Raw genomic sequence first — 17,442 nt, forward strand, 5'->3', positions numbered from 1 at the left:
AATTAAAGCAGCATGACACCACTTTAACTTCCATGACTCTATCTTTCAGACTTGACCAAACTCAGAACCAATGTGCATCAAAGAGTCCAGTGTATTGAAACAACAGAGAACTTTACTGAATGGTCATAGTCAGAAATTGACCAGTAGGCATTTAAACCAGAACTGCCCCCCAACATCCAAGCAATATATAAAAACCCCAGAAATCCAAACTCCACCTGAACTCCATTCGGCCCCAAAACTAGCATCCACCTCCAATTCCCATTGCTTCTTCCCCCCTACTAGCCAACCCCCCTTCTCAGCCTTCTCACCAACTCTGTCTCTTTCAGACTCAGGCATTTCCACCATCCACCCCTCTTTTCCTCACTACCAGACACCATTCCGATGCAGCCCACATCTTACACATTCAAAATCTACCCTTCCCAAAACTATCCTAAACAGCTGCACATATCCTATTTTCCCCTATGCCAACTTGGTATCTAATTCCCCATAAGCCACAGTAACTATTAGCCTACCCATCAGCCCAGGCAAGGAAGCATAGTAATAAAATTTATTCGGTCATTGACCAGTATAAAAACAAATCACACAAGCAACATATCAATATAACAATAACAAATTAAAATATAAACTGATAGTAGACTGTACATGTACAGTATCAAACAGTTCTTTCTACACGGTAATAAAATGACCATTTGACAGTTGAGGGCGCAGTTTACAAACAATATAACAGAATTTAGCCACCTTAAGGGATACTGTAGAATCATTGTTGTCCAATAAAAGGAGTCAGGTTTGCCTGGGAATTTACACAGTAGTGGGCTAATCAGTTGGTGACGAATGTCTCTATAGAATTGACAATAAAGGAAAACATGCTCATTGGTTTCAACAGTGCCCGAGCCACATGGGCAAAAACGGATTTCAAAAGGTGTTTTTTTAAATCTACCTTCCAACATGGCTGTGGGCAACACATAGAAACGTTCATATTCCTTCCTCCTATTTTCACTCCTACTTCTGTGTTCAAATCTGCTTTTCGTATAACATATTCTGCATACAAATTGAACAGATAGGATGAAAGGATACAACTTTGACTGACTTCCATGCCAATTGGGAACCATTCTGTTTTTCTGTGTTCTTTAATGACAATAGCCTCTTGTCCTGAGTAGAGATTTCTCATCAGCACTAACAGACCTCAGTTTAGCTGAGGGCATTAACTGTGGCCTTTCTGGTACAGAGACATATTGAATACATTTATTCAGGCTATTTGGATTTCAGGTTGAGTCTCCTTTACCTGGAATTCTGAAATCTGAAGTATTCCAAAATCCAAAACATATTTCATGGATGGCTGAGATAGTAACACCTTTGCTTTCTGACGGTTTGGTGTACACAAACTTTTAAAAATATTATATAAAATTGCCTTCTGGCTATGTGTATAAGATGTATATGAAATGAATTTTGTGTTCAGACTAGGGTCCCATCTCCAAGATATCTCATTATGTACATATATGCAAATATTCAAAATCCAAAAACATCCAAAATCCACACACCCCCAAAAATTTCTGGTCCCAAGCATTTCAGATAAAGGAGACTCAGCTTGTATTGTAATGCATAGGGTTATTGGAAACTTCATTTTGTACGAAATAGAATGGCTGTGTAGGGCCAGATCTATGGAAAACAGCCTCCTCATTTCCAAGTGCATTCACTTGTTACTTGTCCATTTCTAGGCACAGTACAAGATCCTAGGTTTAATACTGAAAGCCCTCAGGCCTTATGAACTAAAAACCAAATGCATCACTTGCCCTGATGTGTAAAAAGTGCTGCTGCTGACCTTTGAAGCCTTTAATAAATATCAGAATTAATATACAGTAGGATAATAAATATTAGGGGAAAAAAGAATGGGAAATATATAAATAGCTTTGCACCTGGTGCTAAGACCTAAATTCTGCTGAAAGGCTGGAAATATCCAAACAGAATAATCAACCAACATGACACCTAAAAGACTTTTAAAAAGTTAATATTTTCAAGGATTCTCTGGAGAGGGAAGGATAGGACCTTGCCAATAAGAAAGACTGTATCTTAGGTCAGTTTAGTCATTTCATCTCAAATGGTGAGTAGCGTCAAAGAAACCTCCCCTGAAGAGAATAACAAGATCGGTGAAGGTTCACATGGAATCAGATGCTCCTTAACTTCTCATCTTAGACTATTGCTGTTATTGTGTGTCTTCGTTTACACTTTATGATGATGCTATGGTGATCTTATCATGGGGATTTCTTGGCAAGATTTTCTCAGAGGTGTTTGCCTTTGCCTTCCTCTGAAACTGAGAAAGTGTGACTTGTTCAAGGGCATTGGGTTTCATGGGCAAGCAGGGATTCGAACCCTAGTCTCCAGAATCCCAACGTTGAAACCACTATGCAATGCTGGCTGTCCATCCTAAACTGTATACATACATCTATAAGGCGAAATCAGCTCTCTGAATTATGAGTAGATGTGAAGCAGATAGTTGTGTGCTTGCCACAAGACAAGAGAGCTGGATGGCTTGAATGATTAGTCATAGATAGTAAGATGATGTTCATGGCCAGGCAATATTTTTCCAGGCTCCAGGAGTCCTCACAAGTCAAAGAATAGACTCTGTGCCAAAGAAACTCAGAAGGGCTACTCATGTGAATAAACCAGTTGATGTGCCCCTCATGACAATGATTGAGTATGTGGCAGTTTGCTGTGACCTTTTGTCTAAAGCAATTGTCAGTCCCAATGGCAGGGAGGAGAAGGAGGAATGGGCACACTCGTTCCTGTTTCTCCTTGCCCAAGGGCCTGTGCCTGACGAAATGGCGTAATGTGTCACTTCCGGCACACGTGCCATAGGTTCACCATCATAGCTTTAGCAGTAAGATTTGACTTGATAGACTACATGAGGCAATGGAAACGGACGTACTGACAGCTCGTATGAGAGAGAATATGAGAGAGAATACGGATGAAAAAGCAAACTTAATTGAAAAAGAATGGAATTGTGTAAAAATATATAGAGAGAAAAAACTTAAGAATGAAGAAAGATATATTGATTAATTTGTGTTAAGTGGTATCCAATTTCATAAGATATATATATATTTAAAGATTTCTTTTCTCTGCTCCTTTTTTCATTCTCTCCTCCTCCTCCTTCTTTCTCTTTTCTTGTTCATAGAAATAGATTACTCGGTTAATGAATCTTGTAACGCCGAATTGGTTGGGAAATTATAATATATATAAAAGATAAAAATACACTCCTCTCCTTCCCAAAAAGCGGAAGTAGAAAATATGTATAGCCAATGCTGGGAATCTGCTGTGTTTGAATCTCTTTTTTGGATTGAGTTTATTAGATAAGAAACTTGATTAGTGAAAATAAATATAAGGATTAAACACCATCTAGGAAGTAAATTATAGATGAGACAAAAGATATTTTATTTATCTTGTTTTCGGAATGTTATTGTATATATGTATAGTAACGTCATGTGTTTTTTTTCTAGATGTATAACCATTTAATAAGAACTTAATTTAAAAAACCCATATTTTCCATCACCCCAAGTGAAGAGCACTATACTATACAGTCAGAATAAATCAGGTACACATGTTTTCTTTGGCTCTCCTCCGATTGTTCAAGGGCTAAAGCCTTTGAGGACAGACCATTTCCACCCCTCAATTAACTGGAGCGATATGGCTTGCGTCTGTTTCTTGTGGACGTCCCAACGGAATCTGAGGCTGTTTATGGGACTAATCACAAAAACAACATAGTAGCTTGTGCCATGTCAATGCTGTATCTATAAAGACTCAATTCAGGATGCTATCTCATTTTAGCTGAGCATAAATCTCCTTCAACTCAGTGGGACCTACTTCTATGCAAACCCTGATGAAATTCCTCTGCAAGAAGCTTTGATATTTCATCTGGAGGACTAAAACAAAGTTTGGAATCTGGCTCTTGATAAGGTTACCCAGTCATCTGTGGGGTGTGATTTCCTCTGGTTTCTTTCAAAACAGATTCAGCTGATAATCACATAATTATGCTATCATCTATGTCTGCGACAATGCAAGTGTTTCAATGAGTTCAACTTTTGTAAGCGCACAATATGTTTTTCTTATCAGTACTCATTTTCTTCATTCCATTATCTTTCCTTGACAGCATGAGTTTGAACAACACTGGACACAGACAGCAAACAAATGCTCTGCCTCACATCATGAATCCAAAATATGATGTCATAATTGGTGAATTTGTATCTATGATGTATGATGAATTGACTTTACACAACTTTATGGCATATCCACGCTCCAACACAATAGCAACGTAAGTAGAGAGATCCCCATCCACAAGAAACTGCATTGGAGTAATCATCCTCATTCCTCTTATCGCCTTCATTGCCTTTCTCTGAATTTGCTCCAACATGTTCATATCATTTTTAAAATGAAGTACCCAGAACTGATCACAGTTACCAAATGGAGATTATTGCACTCTAAAAAAAGGGACTTACCCTTGCTGGGATACAGTCACATTACGGTTTGCTATCGGGAATTATCACACAAAGAGCGCAGGCGGTGGGTTCTGACACTAGTAGGGCTGTGCATCTCCTCCAGGTTTATATTGAATTTAAGAGGAACTGTCTAACATACAGAATTAATTTTGGGAATAGGGATCAGCACATTGGGTAGTTCATTTGAGGCTCAAATTAAAACCTAGAGCAGATCTATCATCCATTGTTTAAACCTTAACCTAGCCCCTCAAAATCAAAAAGAAAACCAGAACATGTGCATGGAATCCTGGTCGAAGGGACAATAACTATTACTTGTGGAAGTTCATGCATGAATCTCATTGGCATAAAGTGTGCTTGTTGCTCTAATATGAGATTGTAAGACTATGTGAAATTCTCTTTACAGTCTTATGCCAAAAAACTACCAGTATGTCCTTGCTTTTGTTTTTGCCATTCATGAAATCAACAACAATGACAGGCTGTTACCCAACATCACACTTGGATCCCAGATTTATGACAATGATTTTAATCCACTGAGAGCCTCTTGGGCCACTTTGGATCTGCTTTTCACCTCAGAAGGCAACCCTCTGAATTATCTCTGCAAGAGAGAGCAGAAGCTCATGGCCATCATTGGTGGGCTCACCTCCTACAACTCCATCCAAATGGCCAACATCTTAAATACATACAAGATTCCACAGGTATGTTTTTTCTTCTATTTTATTCTTCCAGATACACAGGGTTACCCTGTAGGAAACAAAGTTTACTCACTTAAACATAATACCTTGAATTGTATTGGTTCCATCAAGCTCTTAATTGTTCTTCAAGTAGAGTGGACTGATTGAATCAATAGCTGAACGAAGTGTCAACTTGTTGGTCCATCCTATTGATTCAATGGGTCTCTCTAGTACAGAATGACAACAGTCAAGCCAATACATGTGTCACTTGCCTTCCCTTAGTAATGTTTTGTAGACTTCCCTCAGTTAAGTGAGATAAGTTCTCTTATGTTAAATGGTACTTTCCATCAATGCAATACAATGAGAAAGCATTAGCTATCTTTAGTCAATGTTTCACTAACACCATATTCCAAATACAATAGATCTTCTTTTTCTGTATCAATCTGGTTAGAGCCCCCTCCTGAGAGTCTTCTGTAGGCCAGAAATCTCTCCCACAAAATGGGCTTTGGCTATAATATGACTGAGAATGGCAGCTGTCCTATATAAAGTCAGACTGCCAATTTCTGTGGCTCAATTTTGCTAAACCAGGGTTGAGGAACCTTTAGATATTGTCCAATTACATTTTCCACCATCCCTAACCCTTGGTCATATTATCTGGGTCTGAATGGTGAGACATTGAGAGTAACAGATTCCTCACCATCGCTCCACCATCAATAATACCAGGTTTTCAAGGGATCAGAGATGTATCTTTTCAACCCTTAACCAACAATGCCAAGGAACCAACCTGGGAATTTCTGCATAGGAATCATGTGCTGTATCATAAAGTTGAACCCTCTCCGTCATTTTCTATTCATTGGAAAGTCCTCTCTGGTGATATTTTGGGGGATACAGATGAGTTGGATGCATTTCTTAGGGTTTTTAATACATGTTTTATGATTTTATTAGCTCACCTATGGCCCTCTTCTTGACCCTGTCCTGAGAGATAAAACCCATTTCCCCTCCTTCTTTGGGATGATTCCGAATGAAAGGCTTCAATATGAAGGGATTGTGCAGCTCCTGAAGCATTTTGGATGGAACTGGGTGGGTCTTCTCCTTTCAGATGATGACAATGGAGAAACGTTTCATCGAACCCTGAAACCAAAGCTCTCACAGAGCAATATTTGCCTCGCAATGACTGAGGTGATTCCAACTGTGGGAAGCTTCAGATCAATAGTTCATCATGATGCCATCAAAAAGATTTTATCCATCCTCCGGTTGTCTAAACTCAATGTATTCATTGCCCATGGGAATTATCAATCTATGGATGGCTTACGAATAATTCTTGATAATTTTGAATTTATTCATATGCATCCCATGGAGAGGGTTTGGGTCATAACTTCTCAGTGGGATGTCACAACTCTTTTTCCTTGGAATAACCTCACAGTAAGATCCCTCAATGGCAGCTTGTCTTTCTCACACCATACAAACACAGTGCCAGGATTTCAGGATTTTCTTGAGGCCATAAATCCATATGAGTCAAGAATACATTTAATCCAACTGTTTTGGTCCACTGCTTTTCAATGTTCATTAGCATCAAATGCCATTTATTGGGTGAACCTGGTTAACTGCACTGGGAAGGAGAACCTGAGTCACCTCCCTGGAACTGTGTTTGAAAGAAGACTATCTGGCCTGAGCTACAGCATCTACAATTCTGTTTATGTTGTAGCACATTCTCTACATGCTTTATATTCATGGAGAGACAAACAAAAAAGAAATGGGATCAGAAATAGACAGAAATATTTGAAAGTGCAGCCATGGCAGGTAAGTCATGCCCCTTCCCATTACCCATCAAATATAAGGATCCCACTTAATGGGATTTTTCTGGTATGAAGAAGTGCTGTTGTTGGTCCATTGTCCAAACCACAGAATGAGATGATGATCTTCCTGCTTGGACCATAGTCTGCCAGTGATACGTGCTCCACACTATTTGGAATTACATTGGAATTTAAGCCACATCTCCACGTATCTCTTGTACCATGTATAAACCCCATATTATGATTATTTTTGACTTTGTGAAGTGAGTTTCTTCAGTTTCCCAAATTCCACAGCCATACACAGAGATCAGAGATATTACGGTGTGGATTGACTTTGGTGTTTAGTAATATATCTTGGCATTTGAAGATCTTGTTGAGTTCCTTCATATCCACCCTTCCACTTCTTGGTCTTCTTCTGCATTTTTAATTATAATCCCTACTTTTATTGATGACTAAATCAGGGTAGAGCAAAACAGTTTCAGTGTCTTCATCATCAGCTCTGAATTTCTGTAAATCTTCTTTTGTCACCAGTCTTATCTTATTAATGTTTAGCCTTAGCTATGCTTTTGCAGTTTTCTTCTTAACTTTCATTAGAAGGCGTTTCAGGTCTTTGTTATTTTGTGCAAAGAATATATTTTCACTTGCATATTTATGGATATTTCTTCCTCCAGTCTTTCAAATTTCCTTCATCCAAGTCAAGTTCCATTTTTGTGTGTGTGAAACACCATGTATGTAAATAAAATAGTAAAAAGACATGGGGGTTTTTGTTGAAAAGATGTGCCTTTTCTGCAGTTTTTGCACATCTGCATTACCGGTTAATATTCTTCACTTTCCCATGTAACTTTGGTTATCATCGCCCGAGTTCACCCTCCGTCTGTTGAAAATGCATGACCATCTGAATGCATACAACGCAGATGGACAGCCACACATATGATAATGTGCATTTCTGTAGATTTCAGTGGATACTCCAGTAAGAACTGCGGAATCTTTTTCTACAGAGTTAAATGAGTTTTTCTGGGGGAGAGGAGGTACAACAAGCCTGAATTCCTATGAATTGCATGTGACTGGATCATATTCTATTCAACTGGAATAAGGAATATGTCCAACCCTTGGTGATCTGTTAAATATCCATTTATCTGATTTAATTAATTTTTTGTTGTTTTTACTTGGAATTGTTTTAAATTGTCTACATTGCTTTTATTGCCTTGAGATCTCATGGTCGAAAGTGGGATAGAAATATATTAATAAAATAATAAATAAATAATTACTTTGAAGCCCCAGCTTCAAAGGGGCTGGAAGTTGCTTTATTTTGCCTGTCTGTTCCACCCCATAATCTCACATGTTGGATTTAATAGCACAGGACCTGTGGAACTTTTCCGTTCAGAAAGCTCTGATTTTGTCTCTTTCAGTGAATATACACTGCAGAAATAAAGCGGTTGGATACCACTTTAGCTGTCATGGGTACATCCTATGGAATCCTGGGATTTGCTGTTTGGTGAGATATTCAGCCTGGTCTTTCAGAATGCTCTGGTGCCTCACCAAATTACTATTCCCAGGATTCTGTGGGATAAGTCATGGCAGTTCAAGTGGTATCCAATTGCTTTATTTCTGGAGTGCAGCTACATCCTTTCTTGGAGCCTTTATGTAGGCTTCATTTAGAAGTCTAAAGCTAGGTCCTGCTCACCTTTTGATTGTGAATGACTTTACTACTATAAAGTACATACTAATCATATTATTAATATATGTCTGTTCCCTATGAGACAGGTCACAAATATGTGTAAGCATGATGTATATATAAATTTTGACTGACATAGCCAAGCAGCTGGTATCCCCTGGCTAGTCTACAGATGAATTTTGCTGACAGAGAGGCTTGCTGTGTCATGTTGAAAGTCTTGCCCACCTCTGTTTTATTCTTCATTTCTTAAGGAAGAGAACTGTTTGACATATTTCTCACACTTTGTGTTGCAAACTTCGTTGGACTGTATTCAGCCTTGGCATTGCTGGGCATATTCCTGATCTAATGGTATCTTCATAGGGTTCTTGACTCAGCACTTCTTTGAACTGTTGGTAGAAGCAGTTTTTATTATGGAATTTCTGTTTTTAATTCTAGAGTTAGTCAATAAATTGTCTGTGGAATCTCTCTAATTTTACTGCCATTTTGTTATCCATCCCTGAAGCTTCTTAATTATGAAATATTAAGCACTTTCAGCTGAGTTTTTAGATAAAAATTGATAATGTGCCAAGAGAGGGCCTGGGAGTCTTTTGTGGTCTTCCTACCAATGATAATTGGAAAATACTCCACTGTAGGGAGAACTGAAGGACAGAAGGAGAGATTGCTCCCTTCTTGTATCATTGTTGCACTACGTTTTCCTTTGAGAGGGGAGGTAACTATTGATGTATACGGAGGGATTCCACCAAAGCAAGAGAGAGAATGTTCTCTCCCTGCTTTGTCGGGTGCGTCTCCTAATCCCAGGCCTGTTTCTGTGTTTTGCAGCTATTCCTTGTTCAGTTTACAAAATTCAGTGAATTCACTTTTAGCATTATGGGATCTGTGTAGAGTGGTTAAATCAATGATAAGAATGAGTTGACAAAGCTGAGATGACAGGAAATTACAAAGAGATAACCATTGACACTTTCCCTACCATTACACTGAGTGTTACCTTTTTTCTTCAATAAAGCTTTGCTCTTTCCTGAGGAACATTCACTTTAACAATAGTGTTGGAGAAGAAATACTTTTCAGTGAGTATGGAGACCAGGAATTTGGATATGATATTATCAACTTGATCACGTTCCCCAACCAAAGCTTCCAGAAAGTCCAAGTTGGGAGGATGGATCCCAAAGCTCCTGACGGAAAGAGGTTCAGCATTAACGGAAGTGCCATTTCGTGGAATCACAAGTTTCAACAGGTAGAGATAATTTTTGGTTAACCTTCTCAGTTACCTAGTTTGTTCCTGTGGTTAGAGAATGAGATTGCACTATTCATCTGGCATATATACACTGGGCTTGTGAGATTTCTAGTCAATGCATGGACTAAAGCATTTGATCCATATACACCCCTACCACAAGCACCTGTTGGAAAACACATACTTTAAATTACTTTCCATGCTGCATTGGGTGCCAAGGGTCAATATCTTTCCTCCATAATTCTTGGGTCCAATCATAGGAAAATAAAAATCCAGGATGTATCAATAGTTATATGTTAGTATTTTATTGATTGTAAATTGTAATTGTATTTGTATGTGTATCTGTATTCATTTTATTGTATGTAATCCCACCTCGATCCTCAAGGAGAGGTGGGAAATGTATTATTATTATTCTTATTCTTGTTATTATTATTATTGCAAATTCCCACAGATATATATTTTGTTCAGTACTGCAGAAAAACAAACAAACTATGAGATGGGCTTTGTTTGCTTTCATTTCCGAAGGGTGCATGGCTTGGCATGTAGTTAGTCTGTAGTCCCTCCATTGCTGGAGCGCTTCTTCTCAGGCAAGCCGCTCTGATAGCCTTTTAGCTCAAGAGGGGGGTATAAATAAATAATAATTATTATTATTATTAATCCATCAGTGCCTCCCATTCACACTGCTTTTCCACCATTGATGAACGTGTGATAAGTTCCTCCTGAAGCAGTTCCGCTATGCATGCAGTGATGTGATGTGAAAGGGCATGATTCTGATCCTCCTTTCCTTCCTTGTCCTTACTGTACTTAAGTAGAGATAAGTGTTTCCCCCTCCCCATTTCTTTCCCATTCTTTCTTTGAGACTTTATCACATGACACTTCAAAAGTGGATTTAGAGAAGGATAGTAGCATCTGTGGCTGTACCTTATCATACAACACTGTGTCATTGCTGGAGTGCTCCTTCTCATTGATGGGCAAAACCCATCACTGCCTCCCAATCACACTGTTTTTCCTCTGTTCATGCATGTGTGATACATTCCTCCTGAAGCAGTTCCAATATTCAGGCAGTCATGTGGTGTGAATGGACATGATTCTGCTCCTCTCCACCTCTCCTCCTTAATATACCCAAGTAGGATATAGTTCCCTCCGCATATTTCTATTCCTTCTTTCTTTCTTTCTTTCTTCCTTTCTTTCTTTCCAGTGGATTGATAATAATAATAATAATAATAATAGTAATACAGCCTGAAAGGCATGCTGAGAAGACCATAGGGCAGAGATGCAGGATTTTGAAGGCCAGTGTGTGGAAGTCAAGGGCTAGGACCATGGAGATTTGCAAGAACTGGGTGATAGTCCCGATCTGGTATGTTTGAAGTTCCTAGATTAATGAAATAGTGATGCCTTAGGGCCTGGCGTAATTAGGTCTTTGGCCTCCCAAAATACTATTTACAACCTCCATTACCACTATATAGTTTCTCATTACACTTCTAGTGCAGTTTAATTTTCTAATCGAAGAATTAATTCCACTTTTAGTTGGTTCTATAGACTTATGCCACAAAACTCAAAATTAAGGAAGTACAGCTGTAACAATCTTGTCTATTTCCCCCTCCAATTTCCTTCTTGTTGTTTTCCACCAGACAGTTCCTCGTGCCACATGTGTTGATAGTTGCAGCCCTGGTTTCACCAGGATTGTCCAGCCAATGGAGCAAATTTGTTGCTATGGATGTGCTCAGTGCCCTGAAGGGGGAATTTCACCTTATGCTGGTGAGTACAAAATAGTTATTTGGGAAGGGATGGTCCAGATTTGTTTATGGTGGTCGTACTGAACAAGACATTCAGCATAAAAAATCTGCTTGTTGATTATAAGCTAGAATGGACATGTGAAAATTTTCATACATCCCTTTTGTTAATATTATCAGGAAACTGCAGAAAAGATTTGGCACCGGTTACTTTTCAGTGGGCAGAATCTAATATTTCTTACATAACACAAGTGACTGTGATGTGATGCCTGTTAAAACTAGAAGTTACATAGTAGAAACACTGAGGTTTTGTTGCTGAATTTCAGACACAGATCAATGTGAGAAATGCCCAGAAGAGCAGCATCCGAACAAAAACCAGACTCACTGTATTCCCAAAACTGTGACCTACCTATCATACAGTGAACCCTTGGGAGCAACTTTGGCTGGCTGTACCACTTTGTTTTCCACCATCACCATTCTAGTGGCCTGGGTTTTCATTCACCACCGACATACTCCTCTTGTCAAAGCCAACAACTGGAACATTACATGTGTCTTGCTTGCCTCACTTTTACTTTGCCTTCTGTCCTCCTTCCTTTTCATTGGAAGACCTGGGAAGGTGTCCTGCCTCCTGCGACAAACCATGTTTGGCATCGTCTTCTCATGTGTGGTGTCATCTGTCTTGGGCAAAACCATTACTGTGGTTTTGGCTTTCATGGCCACCAAGCCAGGAAACAGAATGAGGAAATGGGTTGGAAATAGACTGGGACTATCTATTGTTGTTCTGTGTTCACTAATCCAAAGTGGGATCTGTGTTATATGGCTGACAACATGTCCTCCCTTCCCAGAGCTTGACATGCACTCCCAGATCAGTGAGATCATAGTGCAATGCAATGAAGGCTCAGATGTCATGTTCTATATTGTCCTGGGCTACATGGGTCTTCTGGCCATCACCAGCTTCACGGTGGCTTTCTTTGCCAGGAAGTTGCCTGATAGTTTCAATGAAGCCAAGCTGATCACCTTCAGCATGTTGGTGTTTTGTACTGTTTGGGTCTCTTTTGTCCCTTCCTACCTAAGTACCAAAGGGAAATACATGGTGGCTGTTGAGATCTTATCCATCTTGGCTTCCAGTCTTGGTTTACTGGGTTGCATCTTCTTCCCCAAAACCTACCTTATAATCCTGAGACCTGAACTAAACAGCAGAGAGCAACTAGTAAGAAAAAAATGAGGATGATCTTCACATTTATTTCTTAATATTCCTTGGCCCACTTTCCATTGCTGTATTCCTGTCTTGAAGGTGGAGGCCCACTGCAGAATTAAAGCAGCATGACACCACTTTAACTTCCATGACTCTATCTTTCAGACTTGACCAAACTCAGAACCAATGTGCATCAAAGAGTCCAGTGTATTGAAACAACAGAGAACTTTACTGAATGGTCATAGTCAGCAATTCACCAGTAGGCATTTAAACCAGAACTGCCCCCCAACAGCCAAGCAATACATAAAAAACCCAGAAATCCAAACTCCACCTGAACTCCATTCGGCCCCAAAACTAGCACTCACCTCCAATTCCCATTGCTTCTTCCCCCCTACTAGCCAACCCTCCTTCTCAACCTTCTCACCAACTCTGTATCTTTCAGACTCAGGCATTTCCACCATCCACCCCTCTTTTCGTCACTATTATTATTATTATTATTATTATTATTATTATTATTATTATTATCCTTTATTTATAAAGTGCTGTAAATTAAATTACACAGCGCTGTATGTACATACACTACCAGACACCATTCCAATGCTGCCCACATCTTACACATTCCAAATCTACCCTTGCCAAAACTATCCTAAACAGCTGCACATATCCTATTTTCCCCTATGCCAACTAGGTATCTAATTCTCCATAAGCCACAGTAACTATTAGCCTACCCATCAGCCCAGGCAAGGAAGCATATAGCATAATTTCTCATTTGAAAGAAAACATCCTCAAGAGCATTCCCTATCTATATGAGAGAATCCATGAAGAACTCTGACAGCATGCAGGTTCTGATAGTCCACCCCCTAAAAAAAAATACATTACAAACATTAATTTTGTATTTTTGACTTATTAATTTATTGCTGCATGCAAAACTGGCTTTTAATGGAGCTGTTCATAAGAGCATAGGGCATTCACCATTTGAAATTGTTTATGGCCATGAACCTAAGTTGTTGCCCACACTGTCAGTTGACTCATCCGATCCTGTGTCAGTGACTCAGTGAATCTCTAAGTTGAATTAAAAATAATAATAATTGTAAACCTCTCTGATAGCTTCTAGGGCTGAAGGTCGGTGCATAAATAAATAAATAAATAAATAAATAAATAAATAAATAAAGATGCTTGGCGGCAAATCAAAGACCAAAAATAAGACTTTAATAAGTTTGCTGATAGACATCAAAATTTGGGGTGGGACTTAAAACTGGGTGGCAAGATATATTTATCAAGCAAACATTAGAAAACAAGGCACCCTACTAAGAAGCTGAGAGTAAATATTTAGGGCTTTTTTGAAATCACGAGACCGGTGAATAATGTAAAGGCAGATTTGAGTTTGCCAAAAGCATATAGACATTTACACCTGTAATGACTGGGCCCTCCAGTCATTTGGGGACTTTTCCTGAACCACAAAGGGTTAATCTGGAGGGAGGTACATGCTAATGAGAGCTGACATCACATGCTAATGAGCAGCTACATCATAGCTGACATAAGGTCTAACTGACCAATCAGAGAGTACGACCGCGAGATTCAAGAACATTCCATGAAAACCTTTACAAGGCCCTTGGGGGCCATGTGGTCCTTTGTCTCCCCTCTTCCTCATCTTGCGGGGGAACCCTATGCTTTCTTTGTTCTCCATCTTGGCAGGTTGCTGTGGGAACAGCTGTGTGCCTGCCCTGAGGAAGGCAGAAGTAATGCAAGTGGAGCTAGGCAATGAGGGCCAGCTCCTTGCATCCGAGAACTCAACAAGGACTGCAAATCCCGTCACTGTGTGAGTAGCTAGGAAATGTATTAGCTAGTGCGTTTAGGTTTTGTTATGTTTATCTAATAGCTTGCCTGAAATGAACTCTTTGTAACTATGCTTTTCTGTACCTGCAAGGCAAGGAGGCTTTGCATGAATGATATCTTCCTATCCTATTCTATTTCTTTAAAATAAATATCTTTCTTTAAAAGTATCTGCTGTCTCTCTCTGCTCCTGTACACGCGTCTTAGCTCGGTTACTGGTTGCTTTAAGTTAACAAGGAAACCGAAACTAGAAATCCCTAGCAAGTCCCAGTGTGTGCTTAGGGAGACGTAGTTCATTGAGATTCACTGGGTGGTGGCAGCAAAGAATACAGGATCTCAAGGGGTCTCATTCAGCTCAGCAGGGAGCGGGAATGGAGACCTAGGAGACTCTAGGGGAAAGTTTAAGGGACTCCCTGGGGGTAAGAGCCAAGCACAGGGCGGCTGGGTGGCTGCTGGACTCCCAGGGATCATCACAACACCCTGTTTTTCATTTCAGCCTGCTGAAAAGTGCCCTGACCAGTGAATGCTGGAGGATTGAAGAAGCTCCTCCTTTGCCAATGCTAATAGATGGGGAGCTTAACTTTGAAATAGTGTTAGTATTAGACAAGGACTGAGGGGACCCAGGTTCAAAGCATACATTTCATTGGAGGACTTTGCACCGTTCAACATCTCTTGGGAGCTTTTCAAACCACACAATAAGAGCACTATGATTCCACTATAACTGCCATGACAACAGCCTATGAATTCCTGAGATTTATACTTTATATGAATGAATGAAATTTTATTTCTATACCGCTATTCCTATACAGATCACAGAGGTTTACAACAATGAATAACACATGACAACACATATCCCAACAGTGCAACCAAACCCCCCCCCCATACCAATTAAAAGCTATACATAATACTCTAAAACCATTCCATTACAACCATTAACAATTTAAAACCATATTAAAACCATACAACAAAATAGCTGGATCGAACAATATGCAACAAGGGAGAAAAAGATAGTATTAAGGCACATGGGGGAAAGCTGGGCGGAAAAGAAAGGTCTTCAAATTTTTCCTAAATAGATCTAGAGTGGTGACTGAGCGGAGCTCATCGGGCAAGGAGTTCCAAATCTGTGGGGCCAAGATGGAGAATGCCCTTTGTGAAGAAGAAATATATCTTGATTTTGGAACTCTTAATAGATGTTTTCCGCCCAATTTGAGAGTGCGGGGCGGATTGTATGGAGAGAGGCAGAATCCATAGGAATCCATGGGAAGTTGCCACTGCAGTTAATGTGGAATCAGAGTGCTACAACTGATTAGTATGAACAGGCCCTAAGCCTTAGCCTGGATTCAGATGGGCATCCCCTCCCTATTTGACAGTTATTGTGCAGATAAGAATGGCGTGAATGACCAACCTTGAGCTCCTTCAAGGAAAAGCAGGAGAGAAATGCAACAAATACAGACAATTAATGTAAACTAAAAGCAAAAAGACAGACTCTAATAGGACATCCAGTGGACATTGAAAAAAAAATGATGCCTGGGATTCATGATCTTGGTTATCAAGGCATAATCTAGAATTATGCATTCATGACTGGTTTATATTCATGATAACCGCATATGAGTCCATTCTCCTGTTGATCTGGACACAACAAACCGATGTTTTTTCCCATCTCCCTCCAGAGATCCAGTGCAAAAAAAGAATTGTGAGAGAGCAATCCTGTTTTTGAATGTTGCACCAGAGATTGCTCACCAGTCTGATACATCCCATTCAACAGGAGAACAGATCCCTGTCTCTTGCAGTGACTGGTGCCCACTTAGGCGTGTTACAGACTGCCCCTTTGGGGTAGCCTGTAACTGGCCCTTTCCCCCCTGTATCGGGGCCTCAGCTGCCACAACGGCAGGCTCTGAGGCCCCGGGCCGCGGGGAAGTGGCAAAAAGGCCGCTTCTATGCGGCCTGGAAAGGGGTGTCCTTGGGGCTTCATGCCCCAAGGACACCCGATGGCGGCGGGGAGGAGGAGAAAGGGGCCGCTTGACCCCTTTGTCCTTCGCATCGCTGGCGCAGCCATCTAAAGGAAGGAGCTCTGTTTCGGAGCTCCTTCTCACGCTGCGGAAAGGGCGCTCTAGGCGCCCTTGCATGGTGCGACGACGTCACAACGGCGCCGCCTCGTTTGGAGGCAGTGCAGTGGTGACATAGTCATGGTGGCATCCATCTGCACAAGGCGCCTCCATTTTGTATGGATTGGGTCCATACTAGGGTTAGGGGCGTCAACAAGTGAAGCACCTTTCTAACCCTAGTATGTGCTCGTAGCGTACTAGGGTGCCTGTTTGTAATGGGCCTTAGACAGGATTCAGGACAGAAGACACTACTTCGCTACATAATTAAGGTAGTTATGTAATTTAGCTGGTAGAGAATCATGGCCTACATCTCCTGTCCCTAGACTATACACTTCCTCACTCATGACTCCATCCATATGAGTAGAAGCTCAGGCTGTAGGCATCTGAGATGACATGACATACCATTCATGAACCACAGTGTTTGAGAATTCCCTGTGGACTGATGTGCTGACCTAGATAGAATCTGCTTGCAACCACTCCTATGTATATTTATTGCAACAAAGAGTCCCAGCAAGAAAGAGGGAACTTATAGGTTGCCTTGTCTGACTTCCGAGGTTAAGTTCTCTATGGTTAGATTTGTTCTGACCTGCATTCTGTATTCTGAGGGCATTCAAAAACACATCCTTGTTGGCCTCAGAAACATGAAAACCCTTTCTTCTGTTGTTGTTGTTATCCACCCTCGAGTCAATCTCGACCCATGGCGACCCCGTAGATGAGACATC

General features: G+C 40.3%; 1 protein-coding gene across 1 annotated transcript; it reads left to right on the top strand.

Moving 5' to 3' along the window:
- Window positions 1–2,816: 2,816 nt before the first annotated feature.
- Window positions 2,817–12,812, top strand: LOC149303992 (vomeronasal type-2 receptor 26-like). Its single transcript, XM_089480897.1, has 7 exons — window positions 2,817–2,821; window positions 4,142–4,303; window positions 4,891–5,182; window positions 6,104–6,958; window positions 9,630–9,857; window positions 11,486–11,612; window positions 11,914–12,812. Exons 1-7 carry the CDS (start codon window positions 2,817–2,819, stop codon window positions 12,810–12,812), a joined length of 2,568 nt encoding a protein of 855 aa, XP_089337023.1.
- Window positions 12,813–17,442: the final 4,630 nt, after the last annotated feature.

Source organism: Sceloporus occidentalis, unplaced genomic scaffold (genome assembly GCF_023333645.1).
Source record: "Sceloporus occidentalis isolate IW3139 unplaced genomic scaffold, rSceOcc1.0.p SCAF_14, whole genome shotgun sequence".
NCBI classification, from domain to species: Eukaryota; Metazoa; Chordata; class Lepidosauria; order Squamata; family Phrynosomatidae; genus Sceloporus; species Sceloporus occidentalis.

What these genes read in the sequence shown, in the direction of transcription:
- LOC149303992 (XM_089480897.1), top strand. An exon ending in ATACATACAAGATTCCACAG is followed by an intron (nt 5,183 to 6,103) that starts GTATGTTTTTTC and finishes TGATTTTATTAG; the next exon opens with CTCACCTATGGCCCTCTTCT. An exon ending in GGAATCACAAGTTTCAACAG is followed by an intron (nt 9,858 to 11,485) that starts GTAGAGATAATT and finishes GTTTTCCACCAG; the next exon opens with ACAGTTCCTCGTGCCACATG.